General features: G+C 47.9%; 1 protein-coding gene across 4 annotated transcripts in view; it reads right to left on the bottom strand.

The window, feature by feature from the left end:
* The window catches only part of LOC144175099 (pumilio homolog 1-like), a 56,774-nt gene that overhangs the window by 35,774 nt on the left and 1,514 nt on the right, over nucleotides 1-19,486 (bottom strand). For all 4 annotated transcript variants that reach the window (XM_077704169.1, XM_077704167.1, XM_077704170.1 and 1 more), the window contains one exon: nucleotides 2,014-2,088. In XM_077704169.1, coding sequence (XP_077560295.1) covers nucleotides 2,014-2,088 — 75 coding nt within the window. The remainder of the gene's footprint in view (nucleotides 1-2,013; nucleotides 2,089-19,486) is intronic.

Here is a 19,486-nt window from a genome sequence, read left to right as displayed (position 1 = left end):
AAGAGCGCTCTGCCTGAACCACAAGGAACCGCTTCGCCCGGCGGCCATGTTTTCACATCTTCACACAAAGATGGCGGCGCCCAGTAATGTCGTTCCGGAGATAAGGCGCTCCGAAAATTCCCGATTTTTTTTTTCATCAACTTGCACAAGCGGTTTGACGCCTCAGTACTCAAAAGTATTTTTTCTACAGGACTTTGCAGTGGCTTTCGATGGGAAAATTTTAAAACCGCACGGAATATAACATGTGGAACCCGACATTGTGACTTTCGAAAAAACTATCTCGGGGACAATTTTATGCGGGTTTTTTATGGAATAATCAATCAATTAAACCTTTACAAACAGCACCACCTTGGCGGTGTTGGAAAATTATGCTGTCAGCATTTTTCCCCACTGAAACTGACGGGAGTATTAAATTCCTTGGCTCTCAGACTGTTTGGGAGCAGTTTGGCGCAATTTTTGCAATTTTCAAGCTTTTGAAGCAGCCTGGCACAGGAAAACAAATTTGTATCAAATCTGCGCAATATGCGCAGCTGTCTCACCCCTGTATGGTGAAAACTGCTGAAACCCGGGAGGAAGGCTTAAAATGGTGACAAAGATCTCCCACACGAGGAGACAATATGCAGGCAGACAATATGCAGCACAGCCACTATGCAGGCAACAGTGACGAAATGGAAAGCACTGAGCCCTCACACCTAAAGTGCCTCGGCAAAATTGCAAATCAGTAAGATCGAAGCATTACTGACTTATTTTCTCCTCCCAGAAATAAAATGTGTTTTCACGGTGCGTGAGCTTAGCACTCCTCAGAAATGCCAATAAGTAAGCCTATCCTTTAATGAGTGACATCTCAGGGCCTACTTCTGTGCGTGGAATTAATTATAAAGAACCATTTTGCTATTCACTTCAAAGTCGATATTTTTCTAAATTTGACTCCCTGTTGGCATATAACAAACCGCTTGATTAAAATGTGCAAATCACAGCAAGAGTGCTCGAGTGACAGAATTTAAGAAAGGATCCCCATAGAATAAAGGTTCAATGACTGTGACTGCACACAGCTTTCCAAACGTGGTTAAAAAAAAAAAACGAGAAACCAAAAAACCTTATAATCACTGGCCCACCCAAAACTGTTTTACAATTTGAACACTAAGCAACTACAGAAGTGATACGATGCAAGAAGTGCATTGTATCACCAGAACTTGACAGACAACTTACATTCTCCAGACAACCAGACATACCACCAGACAACTTGCATTTCAACCAACAATGCATAATAAAAGATCTGCACTGTCACCGTCGCCAAAGCATAAAAAAAAACAGCAACTTGACCAAGAAAAAAAAAGCATAAAAGACCAAAGAACGTGAAGCACAGTTTGCGCACGTCTATTAATTGATTATGGGGTTTAACACGTCGATGCAATGCAGGTGATGAGGCGCGCCGTCGTGGAGGGTTCCAGATTAATTCTGACCATGTGGGGATCTTTAACGTGCGCCGAAATCTTGTACACACGGGCGTTTTCACTTTTTGCCTCCATCAGAAAAGAGGCCACCGCGGCTGGGAATCAAACCTGCGCCCTTGGGCTCAGCAGCACAACGCCTTAGCCACTGAGCCACCACGGTGGGTAGTTTTCCGACGTCATGAAACCCTTCCTACACTCGATCCCGGCTATATCGAATTATTGCGTATATCGAACAGTCCAAACATCCCCTTGGAAATCCTATGCAAACGAAGATCTTTTAGATATCGAATTATCGATACATCGAACTATTCTGCGATCCCCTTGGAGTTCGATATATCCGGGATCGACTGTAGCAACAAGCAGAAAGTACGGAAGGAAACAAACAAAAGACACACCATCAGGAATGGTGCTTGTGGCTCGCTTCATACTCGGCACTTGTTGCAAAACACTACTGGAGACTGCATCTTTGTACTTGGTGCTCAACAGTGGTGCAAGCCAATTCCTCTTTTTGTACCACATGCACAGCACACAGTGAACAGACACACGAGAAGGCAAATACCTCTAGTTGATGACTAGTTTCTAGGGCCAGGGCCTGGAAGTCGGTCTCCAGCTCGGGAGCTTCTGTGCCACGTGCCTGCACGGGAAGAAGAAGCGGGATGGCACCGGTCAGGGACAACCACGAGCACAAGTTTCGTACAAGATCTCTTTGCAATTCTCAGCGCTACCTGTGGTGTTTCATTATCCCCCAGAACTAACACAAAGAAAGAAATCCACAACTTTTTGTATTATGATTCGTAGCTACATGCTGCTAAAAAAAAAAAAGTGATAAAAAAAAAGACAGTTTGCAATGGCACGCTGAAAACTAGTTTGCAGCTCGACCGGTGAAGATTTTGCCTATTGCAAGTGCCAAGGTCAAGAAGAAGATAGTGTATTGCCATGTGCAATGAAATGTCCACTGCGATTGCACAGCTGGTCGTGTTGGAGCTTTCTATACGGCACGTGCTGCATCGGCACGTGTCGCTCAAACAGCTCGCTGCCTTTCTCTAGCAGAGTTCAGGAGTGGGGGCTGCGACACAAACGCTCAGCCTCCATGCTGTACCTCTGCCCCTCGTGTCACACAACTCACTACCGCGAAGCAGTCCCTTTGGCAACACACTCACACCACACAGGCAACAACGCGCTGAGCAAAGACCTGCAGTACGACACTACAAACGACCCCGCTATAGGAAACTTGTGCGTACTTGGTAACAATGAATTTAGTACTGCTTGTATAGAGCCTACATCTGCCTATTTCTGACACTGGTTTCTAAATAAATGTCCGATTTGGGGCCCAGTTTTGCTTTCAAGCACAATATCTATTTTGAATAGTCACGGGACCTGTCAACATCACTAAACGATGGTACGTTTTTAAAAGCAGCGTTATCATTTTTTGTGCTAGGCTAGTAACTAAACGATGACACGTTTGCACTAGAAGCATCACTGTTTTCTTTTTGTGATAAAATAGTAAGACGCTTCATGCCCCCAAAAGCAGCAGCCTGCCAAATTCATCTTGAAAAAAAAAAAAAAAAAAAAAAAGAAGAAGAAAAAAAAGTTCTTGTGTTACACCACAGGAAGAGAAATTGAATTCTGCCAACTGCTCACTGACACTCTTCATCTATCATTTTCACTCAACTCCTGTCACTGAAACAATCAATGACAACAACTGTGACGAATCTGCGGCCTTTAACAGGCACTAAGGTCATTCCTACATAATACACTGTTATCTTTCTTATTTTTTATTATTTTCACCAACTCTGCACAATACCAAGACACTCCTCCATCCGTGAGACATTGCCGGTTGTATTCTATTGCCAAAACCTTACTTGCTTCGCAAGCTAACTCACTCAGCCCATCCCAGCCACAAAAGACTTTTAAACCTAAAAAAAGGAAAAAAAAAAAAAAAAAAACTTTTCAAATTTTGTGCCACAGTGGTGCAATATAGGCCATCACTATGAACGTGGTTATCAGGGTGATAAATGCCCGCTATCATTCGTGATACAATCAAACAGATGCCCGTTATAATTCGTGATACAGTCAAACGGAACTAGAGGCCCCACTACATTCATCCTGTCATATTTCTGGGAAGCCAATCACATAAACAAGATTCTCTGACGTCTTAGAGGAATCACTGAAAAATGTCCAAGGAGTAGCCACTGCGTCATTCTATTTCCTTTATTGTCAAGATTTTTTTGCTCCAAGTTTGCAATAAAATTGGTGCCATTGCTATCAAGACCAAGCAGTCTTTTTAACGAACCAGACCTGTATTTTGCATTCACGGCCCCTGTAAGAAAGCATGCATTTTTACCATTTCTCCCGGTGATCAGAATAAGACCTGTTAAAATTCTTTTCAGCCATAAATGATTCGTTCATTTCATTAAAGATTGTTTGGTTCACTGGCATCAATAGACAGCATTTCATGGGACTGGGCAGCCCTGCATAACACCCTGCTAAAAATAAACTCTGCCTCGCATAATCTCACCCACTGGCTGCACCCCTGGCACACAACTACATCCACTATGAATATCACAAGTTTGGAGAACACATCTGCTCCCCAACTGCCCAGCAGCATCAACTAAACTGAAAAGATGCAGTTAAAGGAAAAAAAAACAAAAACAAATAACAATTATGCTTGAGTGCTTGGAAAAAAAAATTCGGATTCCAGTTTTGTAAGGGTAAGGAATAGCATTTTCTTTTTTGACGAACACTGAACACTGTCGAACATTAATGGGGGGAGGGGGGGGGGGAAGAGAGCACTAGTCCTTCATGCACTTGGCCTTCAAAGTGTGGTCACGCTGCTGCTACGTTGTGCATTGTAGAGCTGCTTCCTCCATGTGCATTGTGTCATGAGTGCAGCTTACTCTGTCCACACTAATGTGCATGATTTGGAGCGAATTTGACTTCGCCTGTGATTCTTACTCGTGTTCATTAAAAATAACAGTCAAAAAGTTTTGTTTCCCGCAAAAAGTTCACTAACAACATAGACGCCCTTGGCTTAATGCACCGCAATTTCACTAGTTGGCCAACTGTCAAGTCCACGGCGGACAGAGAATGCCCAGCATGAAAATGTGCGAGTTTTGCTTGACAGCCCGTGCTATGTGGCACGCACTGCTCAAAGGACTCGGATTTTAGTTTCGCAGAGCTCTGGGATGGAGGCAGCAACCAAGTTACGCTGCCACCGCTGTACAGTATCTCTGCAATCTGACATGCACACGGAGCTGGACATTGTGTGCCTTCAACCTGTTCAGTGTGCTCATAATGAAAATTATCGTCGTCGTTTCGTTCTTTTCATGCTTCCTGTCACAGAACACACACACGCACGCACACACACACACATAAAGGCGATTTTAGCTTGACATGTATTAAAATCATGATGTCAGAGGCATTTTTTCATGAGCCTGCCTCCCGCACAAACAGCAGCAACTGAAGTTTCTCCAACCACAATAATGAGGGACTTCAGAAAGGTCTACAACTACAGAACGCAATGATAGTTTCAGTAACTAAAGACGACTATAACCTGTCCAAAGATGCCACCCGACCTCCATTTGCTGCTTTTATGTGCGTCCTAATGGAAGTCAAAATGAGAATGAACCAAGAAAGCCTCGAGATTTGAATGATCAGTGATCCCAGTAAAAGTGGCTAGCAGTACAGTTGACGACCGATTTTTCGGACGTCTCATTTTTTGGACATGCTTGATTATTCAGACTTTTTCCCGGCACAAGGACACTAAACATTCAAGGGGGGAGGGGGACATTTGCTTTTTCGGACTGCCTGAGTTTTTGGACATTTTCAAGGGTCAGAATAATCAGCCGTCGACTGTACTTCACACAGCACGTTTTCACAACAAATGACACACATGAGGCACTCCAATTCCTTGCCTTTGAAAATCATATAAGACCAGAAGTATTTCACCGGGGTAGAACAAGGTACATGGGTTTGGGAGCAGTCCTGGGAGCAGGCCCAATTGCCTTTTGTAGCAGGCTTGGAGCAGCCAGAAAGGCCTTTTGGCAGGAGGCTGGCACAGGCCCCTGTGTTACTACCGCCCTGCCAATTAAGTTTAATCTATTTATATTCGATATTAGGCATTCTACCTTGCACTAGAACAAACCTCGAACCAGGAACGCAGTTCTTGTACTATATCTGGAAATTTACAACATGTGTTGCTATCGTATGCCTTCGGCCCCTGCGAGTGTGCTGTGTTACATCAACGTTCAAAGGGTAAGCCTCACGCGCAGAGTCGAAGGGGATCAGATAACAGGCCAGCAGTGTAATACCCCTGTCACACGGGCACTTTCAATTGCAATTGAAGTGAATCGCGATCGAGTTTTCGAACGCGCTGGATGCACTGCCGCTGCTACACGGCCCGTTTCAATCTCGATCGAAAAGTTGCACCGGTGGCATTCGTGTACTCTAGATAGCGCTAACATTGTACTTGCGGCCGGCGTCTGGTAACTTCGCACGATCGTAGGTATATGTAACTATGTAAATGTTACCTCACGCTTATTTGGGTCAACTTATTTGACACAGTTTGTAGCGTAAGTTGAAGTTTTCACCTTCTGTGTCATTACTGAGCGGGGACGAGAGTATCGCCACTTTCGTTCAATCGCGCTTGGAAGCCTCGATCGCGCTTGAGAAACCAGGATTGAGTTCGAGCGGGATCAAGCTCGATCGCGATTGAAACTGCCGTGTAGCATGTGCCCGATCTGGATCGACTCAATCGCGATTGAAAGTGCCCGTGTGACGGGTATAACAGGTAGATGACAGTGTTAAGTGAACTCACGGCGTCATTCCTTAAAAGAAGGCGTTTGCTTGCATTTTTTTCCATCGAACAGTGGTTTCAGTGCACGTGAAGCAGAACGTGTTTATTTTCACCCGTCACAAGGTTGCGAGTCAACGAACGTACACCATAGATTACGTAACGAGAACTTGTTAAAATGCATAATTATTGCTGGCCCATCCTCTACACAAACAAAGCTAATCCCAAAAATTCACAGGCTAAAATGAGTAATTATTTCACAACAAAGGCGAGTCGAATTAAAAGGCGAGGGCAATGCTTCCAATACATTTTTATTCAATACGTGCAGCTAGGCTCGCCAAAAATTGTAGACTAAATTTAAGTTCACTTCCAATAAACTGCAACCTTTTAATGCGAATCTCTTTGCAATGTGGCACAAAAATATTTCGCTCGCTTTCGGTCATTTTCCATAGATTGGGGCGCGGCAGCCTTCACCGGCAAACAAAACCGTGCAAATGCGACAACAAATAAATCCAAAGTGAAGGCGAGTGCGTGCGGCCTTACTGCTAAGCAAAAGCAAACTTCCATAGCCGCCCATGGCCTTGATGAAACAGAAACCATAAACGCCTTGATGAAACAGCAAACACGATATTTCAGCCACATTTTCAGGCACGAGGCATCACGGCGGTCGTATCTCGCTGCTCAATTCAGGCTCTGCGGCGCCGGATGGAGCTGATAAACAAGTTTGGCGCAATAGGGGCGGTTCAGCGCAGGATGGCACAGGTAAACAAGTTTGGCACTGAATGGCGCAGCTGTTCCTCCCTTGATTTCATGAGCTAAGCATTGCAGTGTTCAAGAGCAACATGCCTTTTCTAGCAACACCCCCAAAGGAAACATCAACAGTGCCATTTTTGCAAGCTATAACCATTTTGTGGTTAAAAAAAAAAAAAAAAAACTTTTAGAAAGTGACAACAGACATGTCCAAATTGATATTGCCAAGCAGAAAAAGTGTTTATAGTGTGGTCTAGTTTGCACAGCTGTATTTATGATATTGTTGCGATGCGATCTATTCACAAGCGGCCATGCCATAGCTCGAGCCGTGGCCATGCCACCCACTGCTTCATCGTCAGCGTGGGTGCCCTGGAGATATGCACCAGCTTCCATCCACTTCTGCTTCTCGTGACAGTGTCACGTAACAATATTTTCCCACCTGATTCTCCCCAATGCCCCAACAGTTTTGATTGCAGTACAGATAGATGGTACCACAAAACATGCCTGCTAAAATCTTAGTTTGCAATGGATATAGTCAGAGAATTACCTCTGCCTAAAGAAAAAGAAGAGAAAAGCTAATGTGTTCAAACAGCTTTTCCACAGTTTCCAAGCCTCCACGATTCCCACTAGAGAACTTTGGCTTAGAACCATTACGGAGACAACCACATGCAACATCTCTGCTGAGCAAGTTCCATTAGCAAAGGGTACAGATCATCAAAACGATGCCCAATTTCAATTGCGTGATATGTAGGGTTGCCACCTCCCCCCCCACCCCCCCCCCCCCCAAAAAAAACCGGCCCTTTGGAGGAGGGGGGGGGGGGGGGCGTGGTATTTAGAAGGTGGAATTTGTGGTGGAAAAAAAAAATGCAATGCCATATGCCTTGTAGCATTTTCCTAGAGAGGAATCAACATGTTTGTACTGAAAGTTTCGGTTATTCCCTGTTCTGTGCCAGTTTCTTGTGCTTTATTAACAAAAAATACAAGTACTTGTTTAAGTTGAATTAAGTTTGCAGGGATTCTTGTGATGACACTTGAATCTGCGCAAGAACTCACTCAACATTCCTCAATCTTGACATCCCTGGCAACAACATTTGTTTGAGGGCACAGGCAATCTACAGGAAAAGTCCATTAGGCTAACACGTAACACACATTTAAAAAACAGCCAAATTTGCACTATTGCGGTTTGAGATTATTTAGTTTGCTTTCTGCCTCCCTCGTCTAGAAAAGAGTGCACAGCCCAGTCACACGATCTTCCGAATGCTCCTTCCAACATTTGTGTAATAACCCTGGGAACGTTGTCTTTATGGCTTGATGTAAGTAATGCTTGTCAGGCGTGATGTAAGTAATGCTTGTCATCTTTTTCACAGAAGTATCGCACCCTGCAGCAATTCCAACCACATACTGCTCGTTTCATCAGAATTACAGTGCCTTTACTAACATAACTCCAGAATAGTCACAATACACCGTTTCAAAGTGGCCACATTTTAAACTATGTCTATGCCCCCTCTCTACTACAAGAAAATCCAGACTCCACACAGATGAACTAAAATAAGATTGTCCACAAGGTAATGCTTTGCAAGTGCTGCAAGTGGTGAGCAGAATTTATTGCCACTTCCTTCCTGAGCCCTCCCTTCATACGCAATAATTTTAACTCAGCATAAGTTGCCCGCTTGCTGAACATTGGCCGCGATGCTCCTGGCAGTCGTTTGCATAGTTACGCAAATCCCTAAAATAACCTGCCAGGTATATGAAATCTGAGCATCGAAAAGGCTCACTGAACTCTTCGGGAGTGGGCAGCTCAGAAAAGCAGGCCTTCGTGGCAGTACACACCAGCAAAATGCCCATGGCACAGTTAGAATAGTCACTTGTGCAGGGGTGAGACAGCTGAATCAGATTTGGGAGCAGTTTTTGGAGCAGCGAAATATCGATTTTGGAGCAGAAGGACCTTGATTTGGAGCAGAAGAACGACATGTATTATGTCACCTTAGGAGCCAAAAAAATCAAATTTTTGGCAACTCACGGGTGAAAAGTGCACTTTTTAATTGATTTTGAACGTACTTAACACTGAAACAGCCTTTCAATAAAGTTTTTTTCTGCCAGAGTATCACAAGGTACGAACTGCACTACCTTTTTACTAGCCATTTTTGAATTCTTAGGCTCTATGCATAGATAGCGTGGAGTTCCATTGATAATATCGAATTTTTTAACTAAGCGATCGTAAGGCATTTTTATTATCATGTGAATGCCAAAATTGTTACTTTTGTAATCCTATGCAGACTCGTCTTTATGCACAAGTGTAGAGCCACAGCCAAAGCGAGGTCACAGTCGTCGCACCCCACCAGCCCTCCCATTTCAATCCCCAAGGTGCATGTTCACTACGATCGTAATCTGAGTAACGTTGGTATGTTTATCCACCTGCCTTCTTTTGGCAATAAATTTCACTTCAGATAAATGAACCATTATTACTAGCGTGCAATAATAGCCCGTCCCGCTATCGAAGACTGCTTGAACATTTCGTAGCGATGTAGCCTGTGCCGCCACTTCTGCAGCGTCGATCGTCCCATTCCCGTCGCTCGCAAGTCCGCTGGGAAAGGCATCAATAACTCAGTGTTTTATAACACCGCAATGAGTCCGAAATTTCACTTCAAGCATGTACCGGCCTCACACTCAAGGCCGAAACACGGCGAATTCGCGGGCGCCATGTTGTTTTTGATGAGCTCCAAGATGGCCGCGCCCAGTAATGTCGTTCCGGAGATACGGCACTCCAAAAATTTCCGTTTTTTCATCAACTTGCACAAGCGGTTTGACTCCTGCGTACACCTAAGCATTTTTTCTACAGGACTTTGCAATGGTTTTCAATGGGAAAATTTAAAAAACGCACAGAATATGACATGTGCAACCCGACATTGTGACTTTCGAAAAAAACTACCCCGGGGACAGTTTTAAGCAGGTTTTTCATGGAATGATCAATCAATTAAACCTTTACAAACAGCATCACCTTGGGAGTGCTGGAAAATTATGCCGTCAGTAAGCATTTTTCCGCACTGGAACTGACGTGAGCGTTAAAATCCTTGGCTCTCAGACTGTTTTGGAGCAGTTTGGCGCAATTTTTGCGATTTTCAAGCTTTTGGAGCAGCCTGGCGCAGGAAAACAAATTTGTATCAAATCTGCGCAATATGCGCAGCTGTCTCACCCCTGCTTGTGCTGTAGGCACGATACTGTACGTATTTTAGTATGCTATACATGACCTATGTGTCGAGGGTGGCCGAGTGGGTACGCCGAGGGACCGCCCCGGCAGAGCACGCAGCCCTGAGAGACACGTACAGACACGATGCTACCAGCAGGAACATAACCCGCCCCGGCGGGGAGCTCGCTTTATTAGCGCACCTAGAATCCACTGATGATGATGGTCGCCGTGGCGCCATCTAGTCGAGACGCGACACACTACATCCCCCCTTCAGAAGTCCAGCTTCAGAAGCCCTCACAAGTCCAGCCTCCTTGGCTGGCGAACGGTTCGACCGAACCGTGACACCTGCGCAGTGGGCTCCCGCACAGTTGGTGGTGTCGCAACCTGTGAAGCAGACGGGGACGCTTGCTCACTCCTGGTGGCCACCGCTGGTGAGGGAGAAGTAGGAACAAGGTGACTGCGGTTGCGCTGCAGCACTCCTTTGGGTGTCTCTACCACATACGAGCGCGGACGCTGCGCTGGGCTCAAGACGACAGCTGGACTCTTGATATCTCGGACCCAAACATGTTCACCTGGCTGAAGCAGACGAAGTTCACGAGCAGCGTGTCTTCTGTTGAAGTCCTTCGCCTGTCTTTGCCTGTTAGCGCGATCCCGCTGGTCCACTTGTACCGAAGATGGCCAACCTGGCTTCAGCTGGTTTGTCGATTTGGGTATGCGAGTTTGCAGGCGTCTGCCCATTAACAGCTGTGCAGGGCTATGTCCATTGACGCCCGGTGTGTCTCGGTAGGCCAGCAGGGCCAGGTACGGGTCTTCCGACTTGCCTAGGAGGTCTTTGACAGTGCGGACCATTCGCTCCACCTCCCCATTTGACTGCGGGAACCGAGGACTGCTCGTGACGTGATGGAAGCCGTAGGCCAGTGCAAAGTCCCCGAATTCCCTGGCCGCAAACTGAGGACTATTGTCTGTGCGCAGTAACTTGGGGATACCATGGCGGGCGAAAACGCTCTTGATTGCTGTGATTACTGCTGCTGCTGATGTTGACCCAAGGCTGATGACCTCGGGGAATCTGGACCTGTAGTCAACCAGAAGAATGTAGTCCCTGCCGTTCAGGTGGAAGAGGTCGGCGCCCACCTCCTCCCACGGAAGACTTGGTGTGACAGTAGCCATCATGGGTTCTGGACGTTGGACCCGAGTCTCAGCACACTTGGGGCAGCTGGAGACGGTGTGTTCAATTTGGCTGTTGATGTCAGGCCACCATACCGACTCTCGTGCCACTGCCTTGCAGCGGTTGATCCCTTGATGGCCTTCATGTAGCAGTTCCAGCATGTACCGCTGAAGAGAGGTGGGGATGACAATGCGAGTGTTCTTCAGGAGCAAACCATCACACACAGTGAGGTCTCCCCTGTGTTGCCAATACTTTTTCAGATGAAGTGGCAACCGAGACTGTCTGGGCCAACCCTTAGTACAGTACTCCACGAGAAGGTCACACTCGCCGTCAGATGCTTGGGCTTGGCGCAGGTCGTCCCACCGTGTGGAGACAAGACCTGGAAGGGAGCGGACGAGTTCTTGCACGTAGAGTTCGACCTGGTCGGCCTGCTGCGACGAAGGAGCATCCACAGGAGCTCGAGAGAGCGTATCAGCTGTAGCCAAGAGTTTGCCGGGTACATAGAGTACCTTGTACTGGTAGCTCATGAGCTTCAGACGGAAGCGCTGGATTCTAGGTGGCAAGAGGTCGATTTCCATGTTGCCTAAAAGTGCAACGAGAGGCTGATGGTCGGTCTCCAGGATGAAGTCCAGACCACGGACATACTGGTCGAACCTCTGCACAGCCCAGCTGGCTGCCAATGCTTCTTTTTCGGTTTGGCTGTATCTTGTTTCTGCCGACGTGAGAGACCTTGAAGCGAAGGCAACTGCTCGACGCTCTCCGGATGGTTGCTCTTGCAGAAGCACGGCCCCCAGGCCAAAGGAGCTTACATCTGCTGAAACAGTTGTCTTGTACTGGGTGTTTTAAGTTGCAACGCACCGTTCAGAGCACAGCAGTTCTTTTAGCTTCCCGAAAGCAGACTGCTGCGATGGGCCCCCATGTCCATTCAGAGTTCTTCTGAAGCAGGGCACGAATAGGTGCGGTGACGTCCGAAACATTCGGCAAGAAACGTCCCACATGATTCACGAGTCCCAGTAGACGACGAACGACAGAGAGGTCTTCGGGAGCAGGCAGACGCTTGATGGCTGCCACCTTGTCAGGGTCGGGTGAAATACCGTGGGCACTCACTACGACTCTGTCAGGTTCGGGGACAATAATAAGAAATAGAATAAACTGTGGAAACGAGACTTTCTGTTTATGTAACCCGAAACCCATACAAATACACACAACAAACAGAGAAAAACTAAGGAACAGCGGGGAACTAATAAACACTGAAGAACAGTGAAATACCCGGGTATAGAACACGTTCAAGAGTTCAAGCAAATGGGGAATGTCCCAAGTCAGAGAATGAAGGACAAGGACTAAGCACGGTGATGAAATGTCCGCAATAAGTGTTCGCTGCCGGAACGGGGTTGCCCTACCTCGCGTCCCAGAGGCGCAGTCGTGATGGTTCGGCGTTCCAAAGGTCCAGCTGGCGTGTTGAGGCCGCAGGGGTAGGTCGCGCTCCGAGCACCCGTCGTGTAGTAGCGGACGCAGCTCTCTTGGGCGTCGTGTTCCTCTACCGCTGTCTGACCACGTGACTTGTTTGCGGAGGAGATGTCTTTGAGGTTGTGGCTGTGGAGGACCTCTTGGGGCACGGCACGGGTCCGGTCGCCCGACCGCCGCGCATCCCGGTCTCGCTCCACACCCCGGAGTTCTTTTCTCCTTCCTCCCTCTTCGCCGGCCGCTGTCGCTGGCAGCTTCTCATTCGCCGGTGGCCGGCGCGAGCTCGTGCCGTCGTCGCAAGTCGATGAACTTAGCGCCACGTGCATTGCGTCTTCTTTTTTTTGTCGTCGTTTTTTTTTTTACGTCTTTTCTTCTCGTGCTGGTTCTTTTTGCCGATGCGATTTCTTCGCATGACATGTCCCCCCACTTAAGCATTTTTCACAGAAAAATGTCTGCTCACTCATGTCCGACGCACCATGCACACAGTCCTTGGGGAGCAGTCACAGAATATCTAGTAATCACGAATGCACTCGAAATTTCCAGAAGAGAAAATACGAGTTCACAAAACACTGATCATAGCACATGAGTCAAAACACCAACCATAGTTACACACGACATTCAAGTGAAATCTCGGACCAGACATCAATCAAATAGGCAATCAGGCAGATAGCTTATCCCTTTTCCGACAGTGGCTACGGTGCCACTCCCTGCCTCTTATGTACACACGTCTGGCCGCGTAGTTCAAGGGCCTTCCATTTAAATCATATGGTTCCTTCACACAGGCGAACTTTCTGACAGCGCGTAGAAAAGATTGAACAATGTGTCTTCTAATGGCCTTTGCATTTCGCGAGCCACTCGTGAGTCGTGATACAGCTCTTTTCCCGGTACAACGGTTCTTTTGCTTGGTTTTCGAACTTCTACTCTTTGCCCGACTAGAGTAGTGTCTTGTTAACTTGAGAGAAGGGTGCCTTCTTTTAGACACTAACTGGTCTTTTCGGACTGAAATCTGAGGCTGTGGGACCTTCTCGTCTTTGACAGGACGCTTTTTCGCTACAGAGCGGCGATCCGGTGGCAGAATGTCCACCATACTAGCTGTAACGACATCATCAGCCTCGAGCCCAGCAGACGCGCTAACAGGAAAATTTGATGTCGCTTCCTGCACTTTTACAGGGGTTGTTGTGCCTCGATTAGCATGAGGCCCCGTCTGACGTTTTGAGGTTACTTCAGGCTCACATGCCTGTTTGACCTCTAACGCTCGTTTTAAAGGCAGCAGAATCTCCTCTGCATTAGAAGTCGGTGGTGAGAAATGTTGCCCTTTAACAAAGCTTTTCGCGCCATCCTTAGACTGACGGGCCTCACTTGGCGTAGTCACAAGCTCCGCGAGTCGTTGCCGCAGCTTTAAAGTTTTCTTTTCAATTTCCGCGCGCTCTTTTTCTATCTCGGCTACCCTTTTGGCCGCCTCGATATCTAGAGCTATTTCCTCTTGCCAGAGCCTTTGCTCCTCGAGTGCCCACTCTGTCAGCTCGTCGCCGCTTAATCCCAATCGCTTCCCCAAATCAATTAGCTCTGCAAGTTCCATGCCGGGTGTTTAAGAGTATACACAAATGAATTAGCCTCGTCCTGTCGCGGACGCCAATTATTGTCAGGTTCGGGGACAATAATAAGAAATAGAATAAACTGTGGAAACGAGACTTTCTGTTTATGTAACCCGAAACCCATACAAATACACACAACAAACAGAGAAAAACTAAGGAACAGCGGGGAACTAATAAACACTGAAGAACAGTGAAATACCCGGGTATAGAACACGTTCAAGAGTTCAAGCAAATGGGGAATGTCCCAAGTCAGAGAATGAAGGACAAGGACTAAGCACGGTGATGAAATGTCCGCAATAAGTGTTCGCTGCCGGAACGGGGTTGCCCTACCTCGCGTCCCAGAGGCGCAGTCGTGATGGTTCGGCGTTCCAAAGGTCCAGCTGGCGTGTTGAGGCCGCAGGGGTAGGTCGCGCTCCGAGCACCCGTCGTGTAGTAGCGGACGCAGCTCTCTTGGGCGTCGTGTTCCTCTACCGCTGTCTGACCACGTGACTTGTTTGCGGAGGAGATGTCTTTGAGGTTGTGGCTGTGGAGGACCTCTTGGGGCACGGCACGGGTCCGGTCGCCCGACCGCCGCGCATCCCGGTCTCGCTCCACACCCCGGAGTTCTTTTCTCCTTCCTCCCTCTTCGCCGGCCGCTGTCGCTGGCAGCTTCTCATTCGCCGGTGGCCGGCGCGAGCTCGTGCCGTCGTCGCAAGTCGATGAACTTAGCGCCACGTGCATTGCGTCTTCTTTTTTTTGTCGTCGTTTTTTTTTTTACGTCTTTTCTTCTCGTGCTGGTTCTTTTTGCCGATGCGATTTCTTCGCATGACAGACTCCTAGAAACTTGACACTGTTGGTGCCGAAGGAACATTTGTCTCGGTTGAGCGTGATGCCTGCCTTGGAGAGCCGTGCGAGGACCTGCTGGAGGCGCTGGTCATGCTCTTTACGAGTCTTGCCAAAGACAAGGATGTCATCAATCATGTTCACTACGCCGGTCTGGCCTTCTAGTATCCGAGACATTTGCTTCTGGAAATACTCGGGTGCCGATGTGATGCCGAATGGCAGCCGTAGAAAGCAATAGCGACCAAACGGGGTAATGAACGTTGTGTACAGCTGTGACTGTGGAGACAGCATGACTTGATGAAAACTTGACTTAGCATCCAGCTTAGAAAAAAACTTGGCCTCTCCAAGCAAGCCTAGGCATTGTTCCACCGTCGGTAGCATGTGGCGTTCGCGAAGGACGGCTTTGTTAAGCTGAGAGAGATCTACGCAGATCCTGTAATCACCATCACCTTTTGGCACAGCTACCAGTCCAGCACACCACTCTGTCGGAGCATCGACGCGGCGGATCACTCCTTCCGATTCCATCTTGTCCAGTTTTTTCTTGATGGGCTCATGGAGAGGTAAAGGAAGACGTCTCGGGGCACTTAGTGAGAAGGGCGTTGCCCCGGGTTTCAAACGGATTGTGTAGGCGTCAGGCAATGTCCCCAGTCCCTCGAAAAGGCCAGGGTCTAAGAGCAGCTCTCCGGACGACTCCTGTGAGCCTGAGACATGGTCAAGGAACTTGCATACCCCCAGGGCCTGAATTGCAGGGAAGCCTAACAAGGGAACTGTTTTGGATTCCAGAACATACAGTTTCTGCTCCACGGACTTGCCTTTCCACGTGAGTGTGGCTTGGTATGTACCCAGGACAGGCAACGTGTGATTACCGGGACCTTTGAGCTCGCCTTCTGGAACTTGAAGTTTTGGCGGAACTCCGGAAAATGAGCTTGGTACGACCGAAACTTCGGCTCCCGAGTCCACCTTGAACGACAGTGGGGAGCCATTCACGAGTACTTCGATGAACTTGGCGTTGGGGCGGTTCTCTGCCACCGCGTGAAGCTCAACGGAGCTTGCTGAAGACCGAGTGCGCTTCGAGTTGCATCTTCTTTTCTTCATGCAGACAGTTTCGAAATGCCCTTTCTTGCTGCAGAAATTGCAAGTTGCTTGTCGAGCCGGACAGTCTGCACGCTCGTGCGAAGAATGTCCGCAGAAAAAGCACCCTCTCTGGTTGGGCCTGTCTGGTGACCCCGGCTTTCCTTTTGCGTTACGAACACGCGCGGCGGCGTCGACGGCAAGCGGTGACGAGTCGGCCGAGTCGCGTGCCCGGCGCTCGTTTTCTGCGTCTTCGTGTTGACGGACATGCGTAAGTGCCCCTTGCAAGGTGAGCTTCGGACTTCGGCACAGTTTATCCGAGAGGTTACGGTCGAGCAAACCGACCACGAAGCGGTCGCGGACGAGCCTTTCCTCGACTTCCGGCGACGCGTAGTTGCAGCGCTTTACCATCGAGCGGAGAGCCGTGTAGAAGGCATCGGCAGTTTCGCCCGGTTCTTGAGCACGGCGGTGAAAGCGGGCCGTTTCGTACAGCTCGTTGGGCGGATGAATGAAATGGTCGGTAAACGCTTTTTTGACGGCGGCAACGTCTTTGAGCTCGGAGTCACCCAGCGGCGTGGTTGCGAGTACGACGCGGGCTTGCGGACCCATACAGTAGAGCATAGAACGCACCTGAACCTCCGGCGGTGCTGTGTAGTGGCCCGTGGCGAAAGTGTAATCCTCATATTGGAGCAGCCACGTAGTCCAAGAGCCGGGGTTGTCGAAGTCGAAGGGCGGTGGTGGGCGTAGCTGAGTCAGCTGCGGCGCGGCGGCGGCGGCGATGGCAGGGGTAGTCATGGCGGGGGCGGCGGCGGTTGTCTCGTGACGGGCGTACGGGGTTGAACTGGTTGAACCGTTGAACTACGGACGAGCGTTGAACCGAAGAACTAAAGCCACTTCTGACACCATGTTGAGGGTGGCCGAGCGGGTAGCCGAGGGACAGCCCCAGCAGAGCACGCAGCCCTGAGAGACACGTACAGACACGATGCTACCAGCAGGAACATAACCCGCCCCGGCGGGGAGCTCGCTTTATTAGCGCACCTAGAATCCACTGATGATGATGGTCGCCGTGGCGCCATCTAGTCGAGACGCGACACACTACACTATGCTTACATGGCTAACCACCAGAGGAGAATTACTGTAGAATGCACCCACTAGTAACTATTAGCATACTGATTCAGCCCAAACTTGCTTCACATATCGATGTTGCAAGGCTATGTAACTAAGATTACAAATAACACGATACGAGACAAAATTCAAGAAACAAACCATACACGCCAGCTTTGCTTTAGGTAGACATATGCCACAGCCTTTACTGGTAGTTCATATACATAGTTCAGCTGGTTCATTCATAGTTCATACGAGCAACCGGTAGTTCATATACATAACAGAACTTCCCAGCAACATTTTTCCCATTTATACCGTGCACAATGACACTTAGCCAAAATCTTTCATTTGTTTTTCTCACAGTAAGAAATTTTACACCTGCCCTACACGAGCACTTCGAAGGCCTTTGAATCGGATGTCGCGTGACTCAAATGACACCTTTGAGCTGCGACGCGACGTTTTTCAAAGGCATTTCGCTGAAATGGCATTTGAGTCACGGGAGAATGACAACTAACCTTTGAGAGTCTCAAAGGCCTTTGAAACACGAACGTTTGGACTCTCGCACACAGTTTCTGCATGCCGTATATACAAAAATGATTGTTTTTGAGTAAAACCTGATTTTAAAGAGCATGCTCTTAATCATTTCTCCGTTGTTTTTGATTGCTATCACTCAGTCCACAATCACAAAGTAACTTGGTACTTTACACTAGTAATGCAAAAAAAAGGTGCCTATTATGTGCATTTTGTGTTCGTGTATGTAGGTTATGACCAATTTTATAGCTCAAAACGGTGTTTTTTGGCCTGACAATAAAATTTTTCTGCCAAATTATGAGAACGAAATTGGGAAGCAGTGGCAACACCAAAACATGGCGGGTGAATTCAGAAACTTTCAACTGCCTTTGAGAATTATCGTGTAGGTCGGCAGAACTCCTTCTAGTTTGATATTCCAAATTTCGAAAGTCACTGAATAACACAAATATCCTTTCAAACGCCTGCGTAGCATGGAATGAATAGGCCTGAATAGCTCTGGAAATGCTTCCATCAAAACACAAAGCCCTGTAGCACAGTGCAATAGGAGGCACATCATTCACCATTTCCACTGCTATTGTACTTTACGGATCATACGTTAAGGTTTGAAGGGATGAATGGATTCTGATCCAATCAATACTGCCATAAAGTAAAGGAATGAATGAAACGCCAAAACCATCTAGCAAGAAATCGAATGTTTCCTAATTACGAGTATTCCAGAAAACAGACCAAGGCAAGGTAGCCAGTCCCACAAACACAGCTGCTATCTCGATCCTTACGAAGACAATGCCTCCTGGAACTATAACAACACAGTCCAGAAGTTTCGTTTGGCACAACATTCGTCGATTACTAGCAAAGTTTCTTTTCTAAGCACCAACTTACAATCGCAGTGTTTGCAAAATTCATTGCACACACATGACCAATCGCAGAATCGCGCCTGTAAGCAACAGCGGATTGAATGAGCTGCCAGTACCGCCAAAAACACCAACTACCACATTAGTAAGTCGACGCAACACTTGCAAACGAGGAAACGGCAGAAGGATAGTGTTTAAACGTCGATTGCACAATGCGTCATAACTAGCGACGCACCGCAGCTTCCCGAATCCATCGAAACTTCCGTGGGCTGTGCAATGAATCAAAACAAACGAACATACGCTCTTTGAAGGGCCACAGCTTCGAAACCCAGACGTTGTGTTACAGGCAGAACTATTTTCGGTGCATGACGCATCGCGTTTGGCCGTAGGCCATTTTCTCATTATCGCCTAGAGTGTAGTACTGACATCTGCGAGCTGGCTCCAATACGCGTAATGTAGGGAGAGGCTAATCAGCAGACATTCCAAACATTTAAGATGAAAATAGGCGCAACGTATACCTTAGTAAATGCACGGTCGCTGATCGTTCTTCCCGGTGTTTCGTAGCGGGGGGCCGGCCCCATGAGCTTACGGGCTTGCCAACGAGCAACAATGCTACGACGACCGAGTCACGTCGATTAGCTACCAATCCCCTCTACACCAAAGCAAATTGTCAAACACAAATTGCGCGATCTCGGTAGCC

Source organism: Haemaphysalis longicornis, unplaced genomic scaffold (genome assembly GCF_048455015.1).
Source record: "Haemaphysalis longicornis isolate Haplotype H1 unplaced genomic scaffold, Haemaphysalis longicornis Haplotype H1 scaffold_3, whole genome shotgun sequence".
Classification (NCBI taxonomy): domain Eukaryota; kingdom Metazoa; phylum Arthropoda; class Arachnida; order Ixodida; family Ixodidae; genus Haemaphysalis; species Haemaphysalis longicornis.
This window is presented reverse-complemented; position numbering and strand designations above follow the sequence as displayed.